Source organism: Acanthaster planci, linkage group LG05, assembly GCF_054643075.1.
Source record: "Acanthaster planci isolate LZ-2023a linkage group LG05, COTS_SCS, whole genome shotgun sequence".
In the NCBI taxonomy this organism is placed as follows: domain Eukaryota; kingdom Metazoa; phylum Echinodermata; class Asteroidea; order Valvatida; family Acanthasteridae; genus Acanthaster; species Acanthaster planci.
In genome coordinates, this window is record NC_141781.1 from 17,866,229 (window position 1) to 17,882,558 (window position 16,330).

The window sequence follows — 16,330 nt, forward strand, 5'->3', positions numbered from 1 at the left end:
TTGACATGGGGTTGGCTGTGATTTAGTTAGATTCACCAAAAAACCAAGTTCATTCATTACGGCATACCTGGATTTAAAGTTATTCACGCATTCTTCGATTGTGTCCCCAACTGAAAGGGAATCATCTGTATAATTAACAGAACTGTGGGCGTAACTACGTATAGAACAGCGATTGCTGGTTTCAAAACTTTCGTAAATATACATGGTGCACTGGACAACCCAAAACATAAACAGGTAAATTGCCACAATTTATCTCGCCACTGAAATCTCAGAAAATTTGGGTGTTCTTGGGCTATGGAAATAGCAAAATAAGCGTCTTTGAGGTCTACCGATGCAAGATAGCACTTTGGTCGGATAAGCGTCAGCGCAAACTCCAAAGTTTCCATCTTAAAATGGTGGTACCTAACACACTTGTTCAAGTGCTTCAAGTTAATTACGGGCCTCATCGAGCCATCCTTCTTAGGTGTCAGGAAAATATTGGAAACAAACTGGCCATGGCATGCACAACGAATTTATTTCTTTGTCTACGTTGCTTCAGAATCTGAAAACTGGATCTGGGTCGGGATAACATGCTGAATCGGTACTCTCTCAAATTCAATGTGACAATGTGCAACTGTGTCCAAAACCCATTTATCAGAGGTAATTTCAGACCAGGCTGAGATAAAATGTCTCAATCTTCCTTCTATATGGATATCAACGAGGTATGCATTTACTCACGAAGTGAGTTGCTTCCGTTCTGTCTTCTGCAAAATACGCAGAAGACAAAACTCGCATTTTGCTGTTGATAGAGTGAAAGTGTCCCCTTCAGTAGGATCCCTGAAACTTGAATCCTAAAGACCGTGCTCTACACGTGACACTCCAGATCACATGCCTTTTAAGACCGAGTTGCTTCCAACATTCTAACTTGGGGTACATTCTTATTGATAACTTGAAAAACAAACCTGTCAAGAGAATCAAGCTCTTTCCACATTTAATAAAACATTGATAAAGCTACAAAGAGTTACATGTAAGTTACTTTGTGTTGATAGAGGACACAAATCTGATATAACATGACTCTTTTGTAATGATTCACCACATTTTTTTAATAAATGCTAAATTTAGTGAATATTCATTAATCACAATAGGAAATATGCATCATTACAAATGAATATTAATTTCAGTCCACCGTGAACAGGACAAGAAAAAGAAAGGAAACCTCAGAAAAACTCAATTATATTATTTGTCATTCTACAAATTTACTTTTGTTAATCCATTCCCAGGCAGTTATGAGTGCTTACAGCATAGCATGAATTTATCAGAAATGATACACCAAATCCAATTCAACTACTGAAGTTGCTCAAATATGGGGAATGACTACTTTATTAATGCAATTCACTTCAAAAGTGGTAATTATCCACAAGGCACACATGCATATTTTAAATCACTTTTCATTAGCTTCACTACACATGTATGCAATTGTTAAGCATTCCGACTTTGATACCATGCTACTGGCATTGTTAAGGGTGGCTAGCAAAGACATGTTCATATGTGTATTAGCTTCTTAAGGTACTGCAGGAGTGCATACTGTTTCAAGGGATAAGCAAAATGAAACATCTTGTACGTTATTATGACTACTGACCAATGATTCCACTCCACAGTCACAACCCACAAGAAATGCCTAAACCGGTAGGTCATGCAAGGACTTATTCAAGCAAGGATTAATTTTTCAGAATTATTGATTGTGTTATCTAGATGTAGTCTTCCTGTCATAAACATCCTGGATGCATCACCATTGCCGTCCGTCTGACATAACATCCCTCTGTTCTTGCTTTGTTACTCCAGTGTAGTGGCAAAGTGTCTTAACATCAGACAACTTTGTGGAGTTTAGATTTGGTTCCCAAAAATTAGATTTGAAAACAGCTGTTCAGTGGCTTGGAAAGCAAGACCAGCAAATTTCAGCGCCCTCTTGGGAATAATTTACTGATTGGAGGAGCTGAGCCCTTGCCATATACATGTAGCTGAGTGTTGCGGATACTGGCTGTCCAGCACACAAAGTAGATGTGTTAAGCCCCCATTAAGTCTACAGCAATGCAGAGATATTCTCAGCATTCATGGAACTTCACTTGGTAGCACGACAAACCAGTGTTGTATTACTCGTACTCGAGTACTACTCAAGTACCGTTTTCAGAGTACTCGTACTTGTACTCAGTCTGCAAAATACAACAAATTGTACTCGAGCATCAAGGTACTCGTACTCGATTAACAGTACTTGGTTAAAAATCCTTTAACTTACCCCATCCATTAAAACACGACAAGAAAATCAACCTTCCCAGACTGATGTTTGGTACCGCCCAAAAAACAGAAGGCCTAATACTAGCAGATGGAAGCATTTACATACAATGGCATAACATCTGTGAGCTTACTAGCCAATCGTGTACGCAAAACGCTGGGTCATTGGTTATTCCTAGTCTTGATTTCAAGACCTTCCTGTTTATTCCACAAAAAGAACCATCATCAGACGAATCGCTATCATGTGAAGCGGCAGGTATACCTGAAGTGGGTGGTCGCAGTGAATTACATTATACAACACACACTGCATTGACAGACTGAAGCACCACAAAAGGCATCTTGGACCCAAGACTAGGGTATTCCTAAAAATGATCTCTTGATAAACGCGGATGTTGTTAGTCTGATGCCTACACCTGAAAATTCTAATGACATATTTAGCATATAGAAAAACATGGGCATCGGAATGAGAGCCTGGAAAGTAGACTCCACCATACATGTGCGAACAAATACGTGTCGTAACTGACGGTGAATGTATGTCATGTACAAGTGTACACTTCATGTACTGTACATGGCCATGTGAAAGCATTTACTGTCCATGGCCATGTGAAAGCATTTACTGTCCATGGCCATGTGAAAGCATTTACTGTCCATGGCCATGTGAAAGCATTTACTGTCCATGGCCATGTGAAAGCATTTACTGTCCATGGCCATGTGAAAGCATTTACTGTCCATGTGAAAGCATTTACTGTCCATGGCCATGTGAAAGCATTTACTGTCCATGGCCATGTGAAAGCATTTACTGTCCATGGCCATGTGAAAGCATTTACTGTCCATGGCCATGTGAAAGCATTTACTGTCCATGGCCATGTGAAAGCATTTACTGTCCATGGCCATGTGAAAGCATTTACTATCCATGGCCATGTGAAAGCATTTACTGTCCATGGCCATGTGAAAGCATTTACTGTCCATGGCCATGTGAAAGCATTTATTGCCTACTGTTCCTCTCCTAATGTTGACTATCAGCTTTTGAGAAATCTAAGAATCTGAAACAGCTACGTGTACATAGCTATCACACAATCATGTCATTTGTATCAACATTAGTACAATTTGGCTTCAAAGAGTAGGCCCTGCCGATAAATTTGTACAAAATGGACTTACACACCTAAGTGAAGCTTTTTGTTTAGGGAATCGGAAGTACTCGCACTCAGAGATGCATGTACAAGTACTCATGCGTTTAAGTACTTGTACTTGAAAACCAGTACCTCGGTTGGCAAAGTACTCAGACTTTTATGTACTCAGACATCTAAGTACTTGGCAGTACTCTGTACTCGGAAACAAGTACTCGACTAAAAGCACTGCAACATACTCAGCTTCAACTCATGGAGTAACATATTCTATCTGTCTGTCATTTATGTTGGGTTGAATCTGTTTTAATAGATGCCATGTATGAATTCTTTACCAGTAATTTCAGCAAGAGGCTACTTATCCGTATCATATCTTTCCCAATGTTCATTTTATCAGTACAACAAGGGCACTACTAGATTGCCCTGATAGGCACACATGTTTTGGGGGAGTACTTGATGCATTCATCAAAGCTTTTCAAATAGTTTTGTAAACTTGTCTTTTCTGGGTATTTTTTGTTTTGACTTGAAACACATTTTTTCTTTTTAGTGTTATCTGTAAGTCTCTCAAATTTTGTCAGTGCAAATGGTACAACAGTATTGATACAGATTGAGCATGAGGGATGATCAGTCATCACAAATGAACATGGTCATCTCTACATTTGAAATTAAGGCAGGCCTACACTCTCTTTATCTACAAACACTAAAATGAAGGATATGCATATTTTCTTAATCAAGGGAAGACAATGCTGTATATTTCTCTGTAGTTTTCAACAAAGTGCACTTCCAAGCCTTCTGTGATGAAATTTGGCAGGTCCGAAAAGTCTTTTCTGTTCTCAGCTGGGAGTAGGATGCAGTCAACACCAGCCCTGCGAGCCTGTCAAGAGAACAACAAAGCAATTCTCAAGCATTTTCTGTTTTAGAGGTCATCTTAAATGTAAATTCTCTGTCAACAGTTAAAAAGAAATAAATTTCTTTTTTTTAACCATGGTATAATGAAGTGGATGTTCTTATCCTCATCCATGCCTCAAATTTAAACTTCATATTTACGTCCACTCATTCTCACTTCTAAGAAAAATCATTCAAAGGCCGAAATTAATCTAAGTCATTTTCTACAACTAAGTGTTTGATTATTGATTTTTTTCAAGACAACCTGAATTCGAAATTGACATGGTTCTTATACACCTCTTCTGACAACCCTTACTGACCTACATGTTTATCTGTATGGTGTTTTGCAAGACAAATCTGGCCAGACTGTCTAATTATTCCATTATTTATGCTGACATTTCTAATGGTTTAATCACCAGTACAATGACAACAGCCAAGTTTGCTTAGAGCTGCATATGCGGTGGACAGTCACCAGGCCTTCTGCAGTACAGAGGTCGTGCATGGCCGGCGTACACGTATTCTGGGTTACTCATTTTGATAGAATGGGATTGCATTAAAGTCTGCTGGTTGTGTATCCGTGGCTCTTACCAGAAAAATGGCTGCCATTCACAATCTCTAAGCAGTTGTCTGAGGTGTATGCTTACTTGTGGCTATTCTGTGTTGGCAGTTGTCTGAGGTGTATGCTTACTTGTGGTTATTCTGTGTTGGCACTTATCTGAGGTGTATGCTTACTACTGGCTATTCTGTGTTGGCAGTTGTCTGAGGTGTATGCTTACTTGTGGCTATTCTGTGTTGGCACTTGTCTGAGATGTATGCTTACTTGTGGCTATTCTGTGTTGGCAGTTGTCTGAGGTGTATGCTTACTTGTGGCTATTCTGTGTTGGCAGTTGTCTGAGGTGTATGCTTACTTGTGGCTATTCTGTGTTGGCAGTTGTCTGAGGTGTATGCTTACTTGTGGCTATTCTGTGTTGGCAGTTGTCTGAGGTGTATGCTTACTTGTGGCTATTCTGTGTTGGCAGTTGTCTGAGGTGTATGCTTACTAGTGGCTATTCTGTGTTGGCACTTGTCTGAGGTGTATGCTTACTTGTGGCTATTCTGTGTTGGCACTTCTCTGAGGTGTATGCTTACTTGTGGCTATTCTGTGTTGGCACTTGTCTGAGGTGTATGCTTACTTGTGGCTATTCTGTGTTGGCACTTGTCTGAGGTGTATGCTTACTTGTGGCTATTCTGTGTTGGCACTTGTCTGAGGTGTATGCTTACTTGTGGCTATTCTGTGTTGGCAGTTGTCGGAGGTGTATGCTTACTAGTGGCTATTCTGTGTTGGCAGTTGTCTGAGGTGTATGCTCACTTGTGGCTATTCTGTGTTGGCAGTTGTCTGAGGTGTATGCTTACTTGTGGCTTTTCTGTGTTTTTTTCCTGTTTTTGTCATACATGTATTTACAGTTTGCTAACCAGTTGATGACAAACTGCTTTAGCAAGGACATTCAAACCTCACTGCAGATGACCTTGTTATAACAGGAACCTTGTATCATCAGCAATGAAATCAATAAAGAACAAAGGATTGAGGTCTACAACTTCTTTGGTATAAGCAGAATGTTGTATCAACAATTCTCTAATTGATGAGGTTCGACTGTACTTTGAGGGCGAACAAATACGCACAAAAAATTCAAGACGTGAAATTAGGTCAACAGCGCCATCAAATGTGAGGAAGCAGGAAGCAGGCCATTAAAACTAAATCTTTACTGAATGTACCAAAAAATGGGGGAAGGGGAATGAAACCCTAAAGGTCTGGTTAGTTTCAGGGGTGGATTTTTGGAAAAGGAAATTCTGGCATAAATGTATTTTACAGACCAAGTAAAGCCGAACAACTTTTAGTGGTCCAGGTCACCTATTGTGCAGATCAGAAGGAAGCTTCCATCTAACCTAATGTTTGGACGCATTAAGATTAGCCCCTGCAATTGAGATGAGAAAGGGCAAGGCTTTGACCAGTAGCCAGCCTCATAGGCCATCCTTGGTATATTAACACGAAGAGGTTAAGTCTGAAAAAGACTTATGTGGGGTACTAATGCTAACAATGACAATACCAACAAGATCTTGCATCAGGTTTTGTAGACTTACAGCAATAATCTTCTCCTTGATTCCTCCAACTGGCAGAATCTTACCAGTGAGAGACACCTCTCCAGTCATGGCAATGTTCTGTCTGATTGGTCGGTTGAGAGCCAGTGATATTAGTGCTGTGGCAATCGTGCTGCCAGCACTGGGGCCATCCTTTGGTGTGGCACCCTGTGAACAATAACAGAAAGGCATACAGCAAAGGTAGTCTCATTTTCTTCACTAATGCACAACCTGAGTACAAAGCTCAGCAATTATTACTGTTTTGCTATAAAGGGCAATTGCTATGTTTAGTGACAATCCTGCGTATAAACTGTGAAGCCCTTACTGTGTTTGGTGCAGAGAAGGCAAAAGTTCAGCCAAGATTTTCACAAGTAATAGGGATACACAATGCATGTCTTTGATCAATCAATGCCTAGTCACGGCCGTCTGCTTTCATGTATTAATTTTCACTTCATTCACTTTGACCATCTTGTGACTAACATGCAATGGATTGATCATTACATTAGTGAAGACACCCAACCATTATGATGCGGTATCACATTTTCAAGCTATCTGTTTTCAACTATCGAGTAAGAACTTAGAGAAATGAAATGTACATGTATCCAGGTACAAAGTCTTACATGTATTGGTATCTCTTTCCATCAGTGGAAATATCAGGATTGAATACTAACTTTGGATACTAAAGCATTTCACAGAATTAGAATTACTTTGGAAATATTTAACTAAATATGTATAACAAGTAGATGGACCCCTTTCGAAATACAATGATCTTATACACGTCCCATAAATGCATCACCTGGAAGTAATCCCTGTTGCCATGTTAAACTCAGCTTAATATACTGAGCATGAGGTTTAGGTTTCACACACCATGAAATAATTTATCATCATGACAGGTTCACACACATCAAAACATACGGTGTTGGACTTAAAAATGTGCATCGCATTGGGTTGACTTGGCCAGACCAACCCGAAACTTTACAGACACAAACTGAATCCGAACCGAAACCGATCTTAACTCTCCAAACTGACCCGACCCAACAAGAGATACGGGACAAACCGACAAAAAGGTAACTAAACCCGAAAAAATCTCAATGCCTGGTTTGGGCTAATCATCCTTTATTCCACACAAATTGTATCCGTTTTTGTGCCTGAACTTATGCCAGTATTGTAGGAATATATTTGTGAATATACTTGTCAGATGTAGTCGTATCGTCCCATGTCCTAACAAGGTGACCTGTGCTATAAAGTTCCTGCATGTCTACAAACCATGCACAATATTTGTCCCTTACATAACTTTGTCAATTTTATCTGCCTTGTTTTTCTCGAAAGAAAAATCTCGTGAAATATGCGTAGTTGGCCGAACTGCATTGAACTTTGTGTGCGGCTGTGTGCGACTATTTCCGGTCTACTCACAATAGTAGGACAGTTCACTTTTTATTTTGATGTGCCGCGTCACTGTCGCTACAAACTATGTAATCTGAAGCTCTAAAAAGTAAGTTCATCAAGTGAATTTCCTGTTTCAGTTTTTCAGTTATTTTTTAATTCCTTTTTTTTTAACAATATAGCTTAACCAACCCGACCCAACCCTAACCACAAATGGAAAAACGTAACCGACCCAATCCGACTAAAATCTTGGAAAAAAACGATCTAACCCAAAGTCGGTTTTGGGTCAGTTCGATTTCGGGTTGGTTTTGTAAAACATTAACGGGACTCATAGAAATATGGATCATTGTAAGATTACATGGTTGATTGGATTTCACGGTTGTTAGAATGACAGATACCATCATTCCCAACAGGTTTATTAAATTATCCAACAAGTTTGTGCTTGTCAAAATTTACTTTATGTTGAAGCAAACAGGCCAGATAAATCTTTAAGGAAAACAACCTCAAATGACGTGATGTAGTAAGAATTTCTGAACATGAGAGTTCTCACCTCAGGTACATGTAAATGGATGTGGCTAGTCTCTAGGTAGTTGTTATCTGGCTTTTCGGTGAACAAGAAGGACTTGGCAACTGTGTAGGCAATGTGGGCACTCTCCTTCATCACATCGCCAAGGTTACCAGTGATTTCCAATGAGCCAAATGCACCTTTTGTGTCGGTGGTACCCACCTTACGCAAAGCTGATTCTATGTACAGTGTTGAACCACCTGTATTAGAGAAGTCAATCAATTGTTTAGATTATTTACTTTTGCAAAGTTTAACCCCTTCACGCCGGAATTCCTTTGACCGTGACTGCCGGGCTGCGGTGTGCCCAGTATGCAATGCTCTGTCCAGCAGCAGGCCCCATTGAACCAGCAGCTGCATGGTGAATAGACTGTATGTGTGGTATGCACTAATCCTCACACAAAACCACGGCTGTGGACGGCTCCCTTAAGAAAGGGTTAAAATTTTGTACAAATACATAAAAAGACAATCAAGACTAACCATGATCGGCATTTCTCTGATCCAATATTATCTTTTTTTAGAATGTAGCCTCGCTTGTCCATTGAATACAGTGCATTTTTTATCTTCTGTGAATGTGTATAGGAAGCTTAAGATAATGGACCAAATAGATCATCAATCTATCAAAACCTTTGATCTGTTTTCTGATGAAGCCTGCGTTGCATTGTTCACAATTTAAATGGATGGGGCAGAGGGTTGCACAAATTTGCCTGAATGTGCTTATTTGTTTGGATAGGCATCTGGCAAAAATTTATGGGTAGATTAACCGAAAGCATGTACCAAACTTACGATACATACAACAAGAAGTACACTGACCCTCACAGCATATGAACTTTTGAGATGGAAAGAATGTTAAAATTCTGTTTTCAAATTCTCATAATGTTTACTTTGAATAATGCACCCGCAGAACTGATACATAATGCACCCTTGATAAATTCGAAAGCAATCAGCAGTGAAAATTGATCAAGTCTTACCTTATATTAACAGGCAAACAGGTGCTGCCAAATTAATAGTCACTGACCAAATTAATGGCATGATCTTACATGACAATGTCTATGCTATGCTAGTGCTAGCCTTAACCGCATGCTGCCGGGGAACCCAGTTTCGGGCACATAGGCTTTATACACGAAACCGGGGAGCCCGAAACCGGACAAAAGAGCTGGGCCTTGTAACAAAAGATTGTACTCTGAACAAAAGACAGAGCTGCTGGGAATTGCCAACTTTTTTTCAGTTGTCAATAGCGGAGGAAATCCATCCTTATTTTGAGAGATTATACCACTATTTGTGGCAGTTAGCACGAGCATATTACCACCGGGGACAAAAGTGCTCCAGCAATGAGCGATACAGTACTGCTGCATGCTAATCTGTCCCCTTTTGAAAAGATGCCTGTAGCGTACTGTGCCAGTTTCGGGAACAAAAGAAAGTTACATAACAATGCACAATCTTGGCCTTTTTACAAGGCGGCAAGCCTGGCTGAAATACTTGGGCATCAATAGAAGTTGTCTGTCAGATTAGAGTAGTCACCATACAGTTATTCGTGTAGGTGTAAATGTCCAGTAAATGAAGCTATGATTTTTTTAAGAATTTTGAAAATGTAATATCTTGAAAATCTCCCGGTTTTACGTCATGCAACTTCAAATTCCACCCGGCAGTAAGTGGACGTTACTAAACGATATCTACAAACCCACCCATGGCAGTCCATGCCAGTCCCATGACAACTCCAGCTGGAGTTTTATCATACATCCTCTCGCTAGTGAAGACTGGTTTGCCCACGTACTCATGAAGATTACTGTCATTCACTTCAACTCGTTCAGACTTGTCACTAACAATCTGGAATGCAGACTTCCGGAAAATCTAAATAAAGGCAAACAATAAACAACCACACACAATTGAACATGTGACCAAGCTCATCAAATAAGGCACGAGTTGTAACACCTAATTTCAACCTGTCTATTCTTTAACTCTTCAAGGCTCCACACAATTGAAAATCAGTACTTTGAAACACTTCTATTCACAAACTTGGCAGACACTTTCATTTTCTGTTTTAAATCTGAGATCTCTTTAGTGGAATGGTAATTCCATAGTGATGGAATGACTCTTGGATGCATTTGACACACCTTAAAGGTGGTAGTGTTTAGATACCTTTCCAGGACCATTGACATACAACTTCATGCACCAACTTTAAGATCCATTTTAAATTTTTCAAAAAGACAATTTCCTTGGCTAATTACGAATGTTCATGAGGTTAGTAATGGAATGACAATACAGTGTGCCACCAAGAGGTTGTTATGTGTATTGTGTAGTTGACTAAAAATTAAAAAAAGGCCGACTTGAGGAAATATGTGATTGATCATGGTGTTCTGTTTCTCATAAAAAAACACCATTTTATATTAACACGGACTCTGTAAAAACTTCAGAATCTTTAACCTAGACAAAAAACAGTCAAATAATTCAACATCCTGTACACAGCACAGCCAGCAGGAAGAGGTTTTGTTGACAGTTTTACTACAATGCACTGCGCAAAATGTCTCCCCATGGTACCGTCTTGTTGGGGCATGACACTGTAAATTGCCCATATCTCTTGGAAGCCTTTTGAGTGGCAAACTCAGGGCAAGTAGACTGACCACTGGTTCATTCATGTAGTTGAGCCAAGGGAAGCCTAAGATTGTCAGTCATTTGGCTGTGCTCAGTCCAGTAGATGCTTCATTATTTGGAGATGGACTATAAACTGAACCTCATGATTTAAAGTCATGAGTTTCTAGCACACTTTGAAGCAAGTCTGATGACCAGTTCAAGTACATTAATGGAAGATGTCTGGATAACGACATTACCTTTTCAATGTGCTTCTGGAGGTTACGCACACCGCTCTCTCTACAGTAAGCCTTAATGAGTGTATTGAGGGCATCTTCACCGATCACTACCTTTTCTTGATTGATGCCTGTTTGCTCACGAGCTTGTGGGACCAAGTACCTCTGTCAATCAAAACCAAAAATGTTAAGCCTGAACAAAATACTGGCTCAATTAATATCACACATCTTCAATCAGTTACAGTTTTTATTGGCGCTGTATGATTTTAAGCTAAAAGCGCTGACTTTGTAAAAATGATAAGACACCACAACCACAGTCATTTACAAAGTTTGATTTTTCAACTGCGTTTTGAAACTTTGCGACTATGTCATTGTGACATATCAGGCAAGATATGGGACGGAGGGGTACCCCTCTTTACCTGTCCAATCCCTATACACATTCTAGACTATTGTTACCTAAAACATCCTAGAAGTCTGTAAAGAATTCCTGAGATTCCGATCAAACAATGACCAACACAAAGGTGGGGGGGGGGCATTCTCTCCGTCCTATATCTTGCTTCAAATGTATTGTGAATATTTAGCTACAAACCCCAGTAGTGGCACACAGCTAATGGAGAGCTCCACGCACAATCAAATTCCATGAAATATTTCCAGATTGTGTGTCCAAAAACTTATGGAAACAAGGATAGGTGTTATTTGGTAGTGTGCACAAGTTACAGCATTGTAACTTCTGCTTAGGATGACATCACCGTTTTACTGGGAATATGGTAATGAAAGTGAAATCCAAAAGGGCATGAAACACTGTCAGCAATGGCATCAAAGGGACCTAAAACATGATTATTTGTCTAATAGGAGTCTGTTTGGCACTTTAGGAAATGAATGAACCCTTAATGTGTGGTCTTTATACAAGTACATGTATGTCCAAGGGTACGGTCACAGCTGAGATATAACACAGCAGGTATGCGCATGGACATGGTTGATATTGCACCAAGTATCTACCATCAAAATCATAACATGACTTTGCTGGCTTAGGACTGATGCATATTCATCTTTGAAGGTGAATGTCTCACATGTATCATTTGGTGGACATCAAACGCTATTCTACATGATACCAGATATTATGCTTGTATGCAGATATAACCCTTTGCCACCAGGGTCTTGGTACACTGAGTCACAGCCTACAGCCAAGACTAATGTTTAACCAGTGTGTCTGAGTGCATTTCAATATAGAACCCCACATTGCTTTCTGTTGCATTCAGTAAGTTTTCTGGACTTAGTTGTGTTGAGTAGAATTCCTTGAGGACAAATGATAGGAGTCAGGGTTAATATAAAGTAGATGCTTTGTTGCAACTAACCTTGGCAATAGCCACCTTCTCCTGTGGTACATATCCAGACACATCAATCAGTTCCATTCTATCCCTCAATGGTTCGGGAATGGTATCAATCACATTGGCAGTGCATATAAACAGCACCTGTGTAGAAACGAGGACCAAACTGATTGCTGTGATATGCAAGTAAAGAACTGGAGATGGCTGTAATACTGTGCAGAGTTTATGAAGTCCAAATTTGTGTTGTTTTTCCAACAAAATTTAGGTTGCCACAATTGAAATCTGGTACCTACTAGTAGCATGCAACATGTGCAATAGATAGGTAGGACTTAGTGCTGCAAGTAGGTGCCAAGATTTGGTTTGGGTTCAGTTTGGACATGGTTCAGAATTTTTTTGTCAAACTTTGGTTTGGTTCAGGTTTGGACATGTACACACATGTACAATGCAAATTGAGACATCAAGGAGCTTGCTACAAACGTGCCGTAGTACTTTTGTGTATAACATATGTTAATACAAGCAGTGAATCTCCTCTCCATCCCAATCTAAGAGCAACTTCGATTTGAAAATTTTTCATAATTGTTTCCCCAAAGTTCGTTTAGTTATTAGGAGTTAAAATTCCATAAAACGTTACTGTCAGAGGTGTGAGAGTTTCCAACCGTGTTTTGCCGACCAAAAGCGGTTGTGTTTGGACAGCGCTTGACTTAACAAAACGACAGTAGGATATGTGAAAACAAAAAAACGGCATGCTCAAATGGGAGTTTCCTCCTTTACAGGATGCAAGATTAAATTAGATTTCGAGCCTAGGGAATTGTGTTTTAGTTATTTTTCACGAAGCAGATTCAACTGCCAAATTATGGCATTCGATGTATTCGAAGAACATTGGTATCAAGTTAGCATTTTTTCCCAGGATGGTGCTCCTGTGGCCAATGGGGCCATTTTCCATCAGTCTTTTTCGAACAGATAACAGCATTTTGTTGAGATTTGCAAACAACTTAGAGATCTGGTAAAATTCCATTACAATGCATTCACACTACGACTTCACTACGATGACACTACGACAAAAAAACATGATCAAATGAAAGGCAAGTTAGGCCATCACGCGAACCAAATCTTGCCATGCGCTGGAGTGCTGCACCGGCCACAGCCGTCTAGCAAAATCAATATTCCCTCTAGAGTTGCTTTAGATCGAGCACAAGTCCGATTAGCATCAGTATCCATTAAAATTCATCTTGCACGGCCACTTATGACATCCTTGGCCTTATGTGGAATGTAAGGGGGTGGCTATCAGAGATTGGCAAACATACACGTAATGCTAAATCTGAATACATATAAGCACAGTTGGATGTAGTGAGAATTTAGAATTGTTATGCAGGGCATCGGAAATGCCATATATTGCATGTTCTCAATTGCTTATTAGTGAATTCTCACCACATGCTTTTTACAACATTACAAGTTTACTGTACATGTACATTTACAGTACGTGTACCAGCACATGTGCCGAGTGCCGGTGCGGCAGTACTTATCATCCATTTTTAGTTGTGTTTCCTTATTTATAATTCATCAAGTTTTCTTGCATGCACTCTTTGTGCTCTCAGTGCCATGCCATATTAAAGCCAAATATCCGAACTGACCGGTTTGGTTCGGTTCCATTCGGTGTGAAAGTGCTATGTTCGATGATTTTTTATTCGGTTTGTTGGTTCGGCTGCAGCACTAGTAGGACTTCATGGAGATGACCATGCATCTGCATGTGCATGTACATTTAAAATATGCATATTAATTCTAATCAACAAAAGGTGAAAAAAGACTGAGTGTGTTCCAAGTTACAACTCTTGTAACAAATACTACACATTAAGAGTTTTCAACCGTACGTGTCCACTTTTTAAGAAGATGTAAATTGACTCAAATATTGAAATGAAAGCAAATGTATGCCATTTCTGAAGCAACAATAAATCTAAATAACCAATATCTATAAAAATGAACAAAGAAATTGACTGGAGCGGGATTTGAACCTGTAACCTCTGGAATACCATACCAGTGCTCTACCAACGGAGCTATCCAGCCCTATGTTGGTGGCTCTACCCATTGGTCAATATCTCTATTCGGGGGGCGCTAGCCAGAAGCCATTAAACCTGAAACACCATGTGGCCAGTGATCACACCCCAATAACACGATACAACCTGGGTTGTAAGTGGTGAACAGGGGTCACTCAAAGAGGATATGGCTTTTTGAACAATGTCATTTAGATTCATTTTGTGGAATAGTTACAACTTTCTGTTATGTGTTATGTTAGGCTCTTTCAAGTAGTATGCATGCATTCATATGTAGACCCCCTTTACGCCCATTGTTCTTCACGGCAAAGAAAAATTGCAAAACTGCCATTCCTGGTTGGTGCAGGCACATTTGACCCATTACTTTTAATGAGAAACACAGTTATTATCAATATTTAACAGCAGTGCTTAGAAATTATTTGGCGCTTGACAGCGGACATTTTAGCACTGTGTATTATTTCATCTGCTTTTTCACTGATGGCCAGCCACAGTTTATCAGCCACTGGTAGGCAAAAAATACAAATGTGACTCAAAAACAGAGGGAGAGACAGAGGTACTGGAGGAGGTATTTACTTCATGTAAGTATCAGCAAGAGGTCAGCAAACAATACTATGGTAAACCGGTCAGACACAACATGTACATATATATATGCACTGGACCCATAGCATGACTTGATCTCGTCAACTGGATTAGTTTCCTGTATCATCATTGTCAAAAGGTTGCTAATTCCCTAAGGGTCCTCTGAGTGCCCTTACAGATATGGATTCAGAGACCAACCACTGGTCCAGGATTAAGATTGCATCAATAATAGTCGATAGTGATAACCAACATGAGGTCTTTACACATTCAACAGTTGGCCAACTGCACATCAGTGAAGGATGAAATGTCATTGTTCATGGTGACTAATGGAATCTTGTGAGCCTCAAGGTCAATGCTTGTCCTAATTTATGAGGACAGGTCACCAATTCACTTCAAATTCAGGAAGGTAACTGAAACAAAATCATTAGTTGAAAGCCACACCTTGCTGAGGTCAACAGGAACATCTAAATAGTGGTCTAGGAAGTTGGCATTCTGTTCAGGGTCAAGGAGCTCCAATAACGCTGAGGATGGGTCACCTTGGTAACCCTTGCCAATCTTGTCAACCTGTCCAAAGAAAACCATAATTATGCTCAAAACTGAATGTTAAATTCAAGAACGTACTTGAGGACTTTGCCTCAAACAAGTCAATGACCCAAAATAATGGAACATACAGCAATTTTAGATGACTGGGGCTGGGTGTCTTAGGGTTTTCAATCCTTCATTTAACTTTTCATGAAAGAAAGCTCACTTAAATGGATTTCCTAAATTATATGAATTATGCAAAATACAAGCCAAATGGTTGATTGACCTTGCTTAATTTGAAGGCTGGGGCTGAAGTTTTGACGTACATGAACTAGGAGGGAGAGGCATGCAGTACAAGACTGAGACACACACATGACTGACCTCATCAATGAGAATGAGAGGGTTTTCAGTCTTCACTTTCTTCAGACACTGGATGACTTTACCAGGCATGGCTCCAACATAGGTACGTCTGAATAAATGAAATTCAACCTCCCACTTTACAAAAAAGTGTTTGTTTTGATGAAGAATTACTGAAACGTTGAAACAAAATTAAGAAATGTTACATTCAAATCAGAAGAGATGAGACAAAAATACCACAAGTCCAGAAACCAATTAAGTGCCAAGTTGCACCAGGACTAGGATCAGCAATCTATCTGATTTATCACGAACAAACACCTATTGACTGGTACAGACAAGACGACAGTTTGTAGCC

At 39.7% G+C, this 16,330-nt stretch overlaps 1 protein-coding gene across 1 annotated transcript in view; it reads right to left on the reverse strand.

Moving 5' to 3' along the window:
- Nucleotides 1-1,056: 1,056 nt before the first annotated feature.
- LOC147799144 (lon protease homolog, mitochondrial-like) overlaps nt 1,057-16,330 on the reverse strand; it is a 30,219-nt gene continuing 14,945 nt past the window's right edge. The window contains exons 14-21 of the mRNA XM_087137038.1: nt 16,000-16,087; nt 15,538-15,660; nt 12,497-12,613; nt 11,166-11,306; nt 10,023-10,188; nt 8,326-8,540; nt 6,396-6,560; nt 1,057-4,266 (exon numbers count right to left, since the gene is read on the reverse strand). Coding sequence (XP_086993164.1) covers nt 4,123-4,266; nt 6,396-6,560; nt 8,326-8,540; nt 10,023-10,188; nt 11,166-11,306; nt 12,497-12,613; nt 15,538-15,660; nt 16,000-16,087 — 1,159 coding nt within the window. The 3' untranslated portion in view covers nt 1,057-4,122. The remainder of the gene's footprint in view (nt 4,267-6,395; nt 6,561-8,325; nt 8,541-10,022; nt 10,189-11,165; nt 11,307-12,496; nt 12,614-15,537; nt 15,661-15,999; nt 16,088-16,330) is intronic.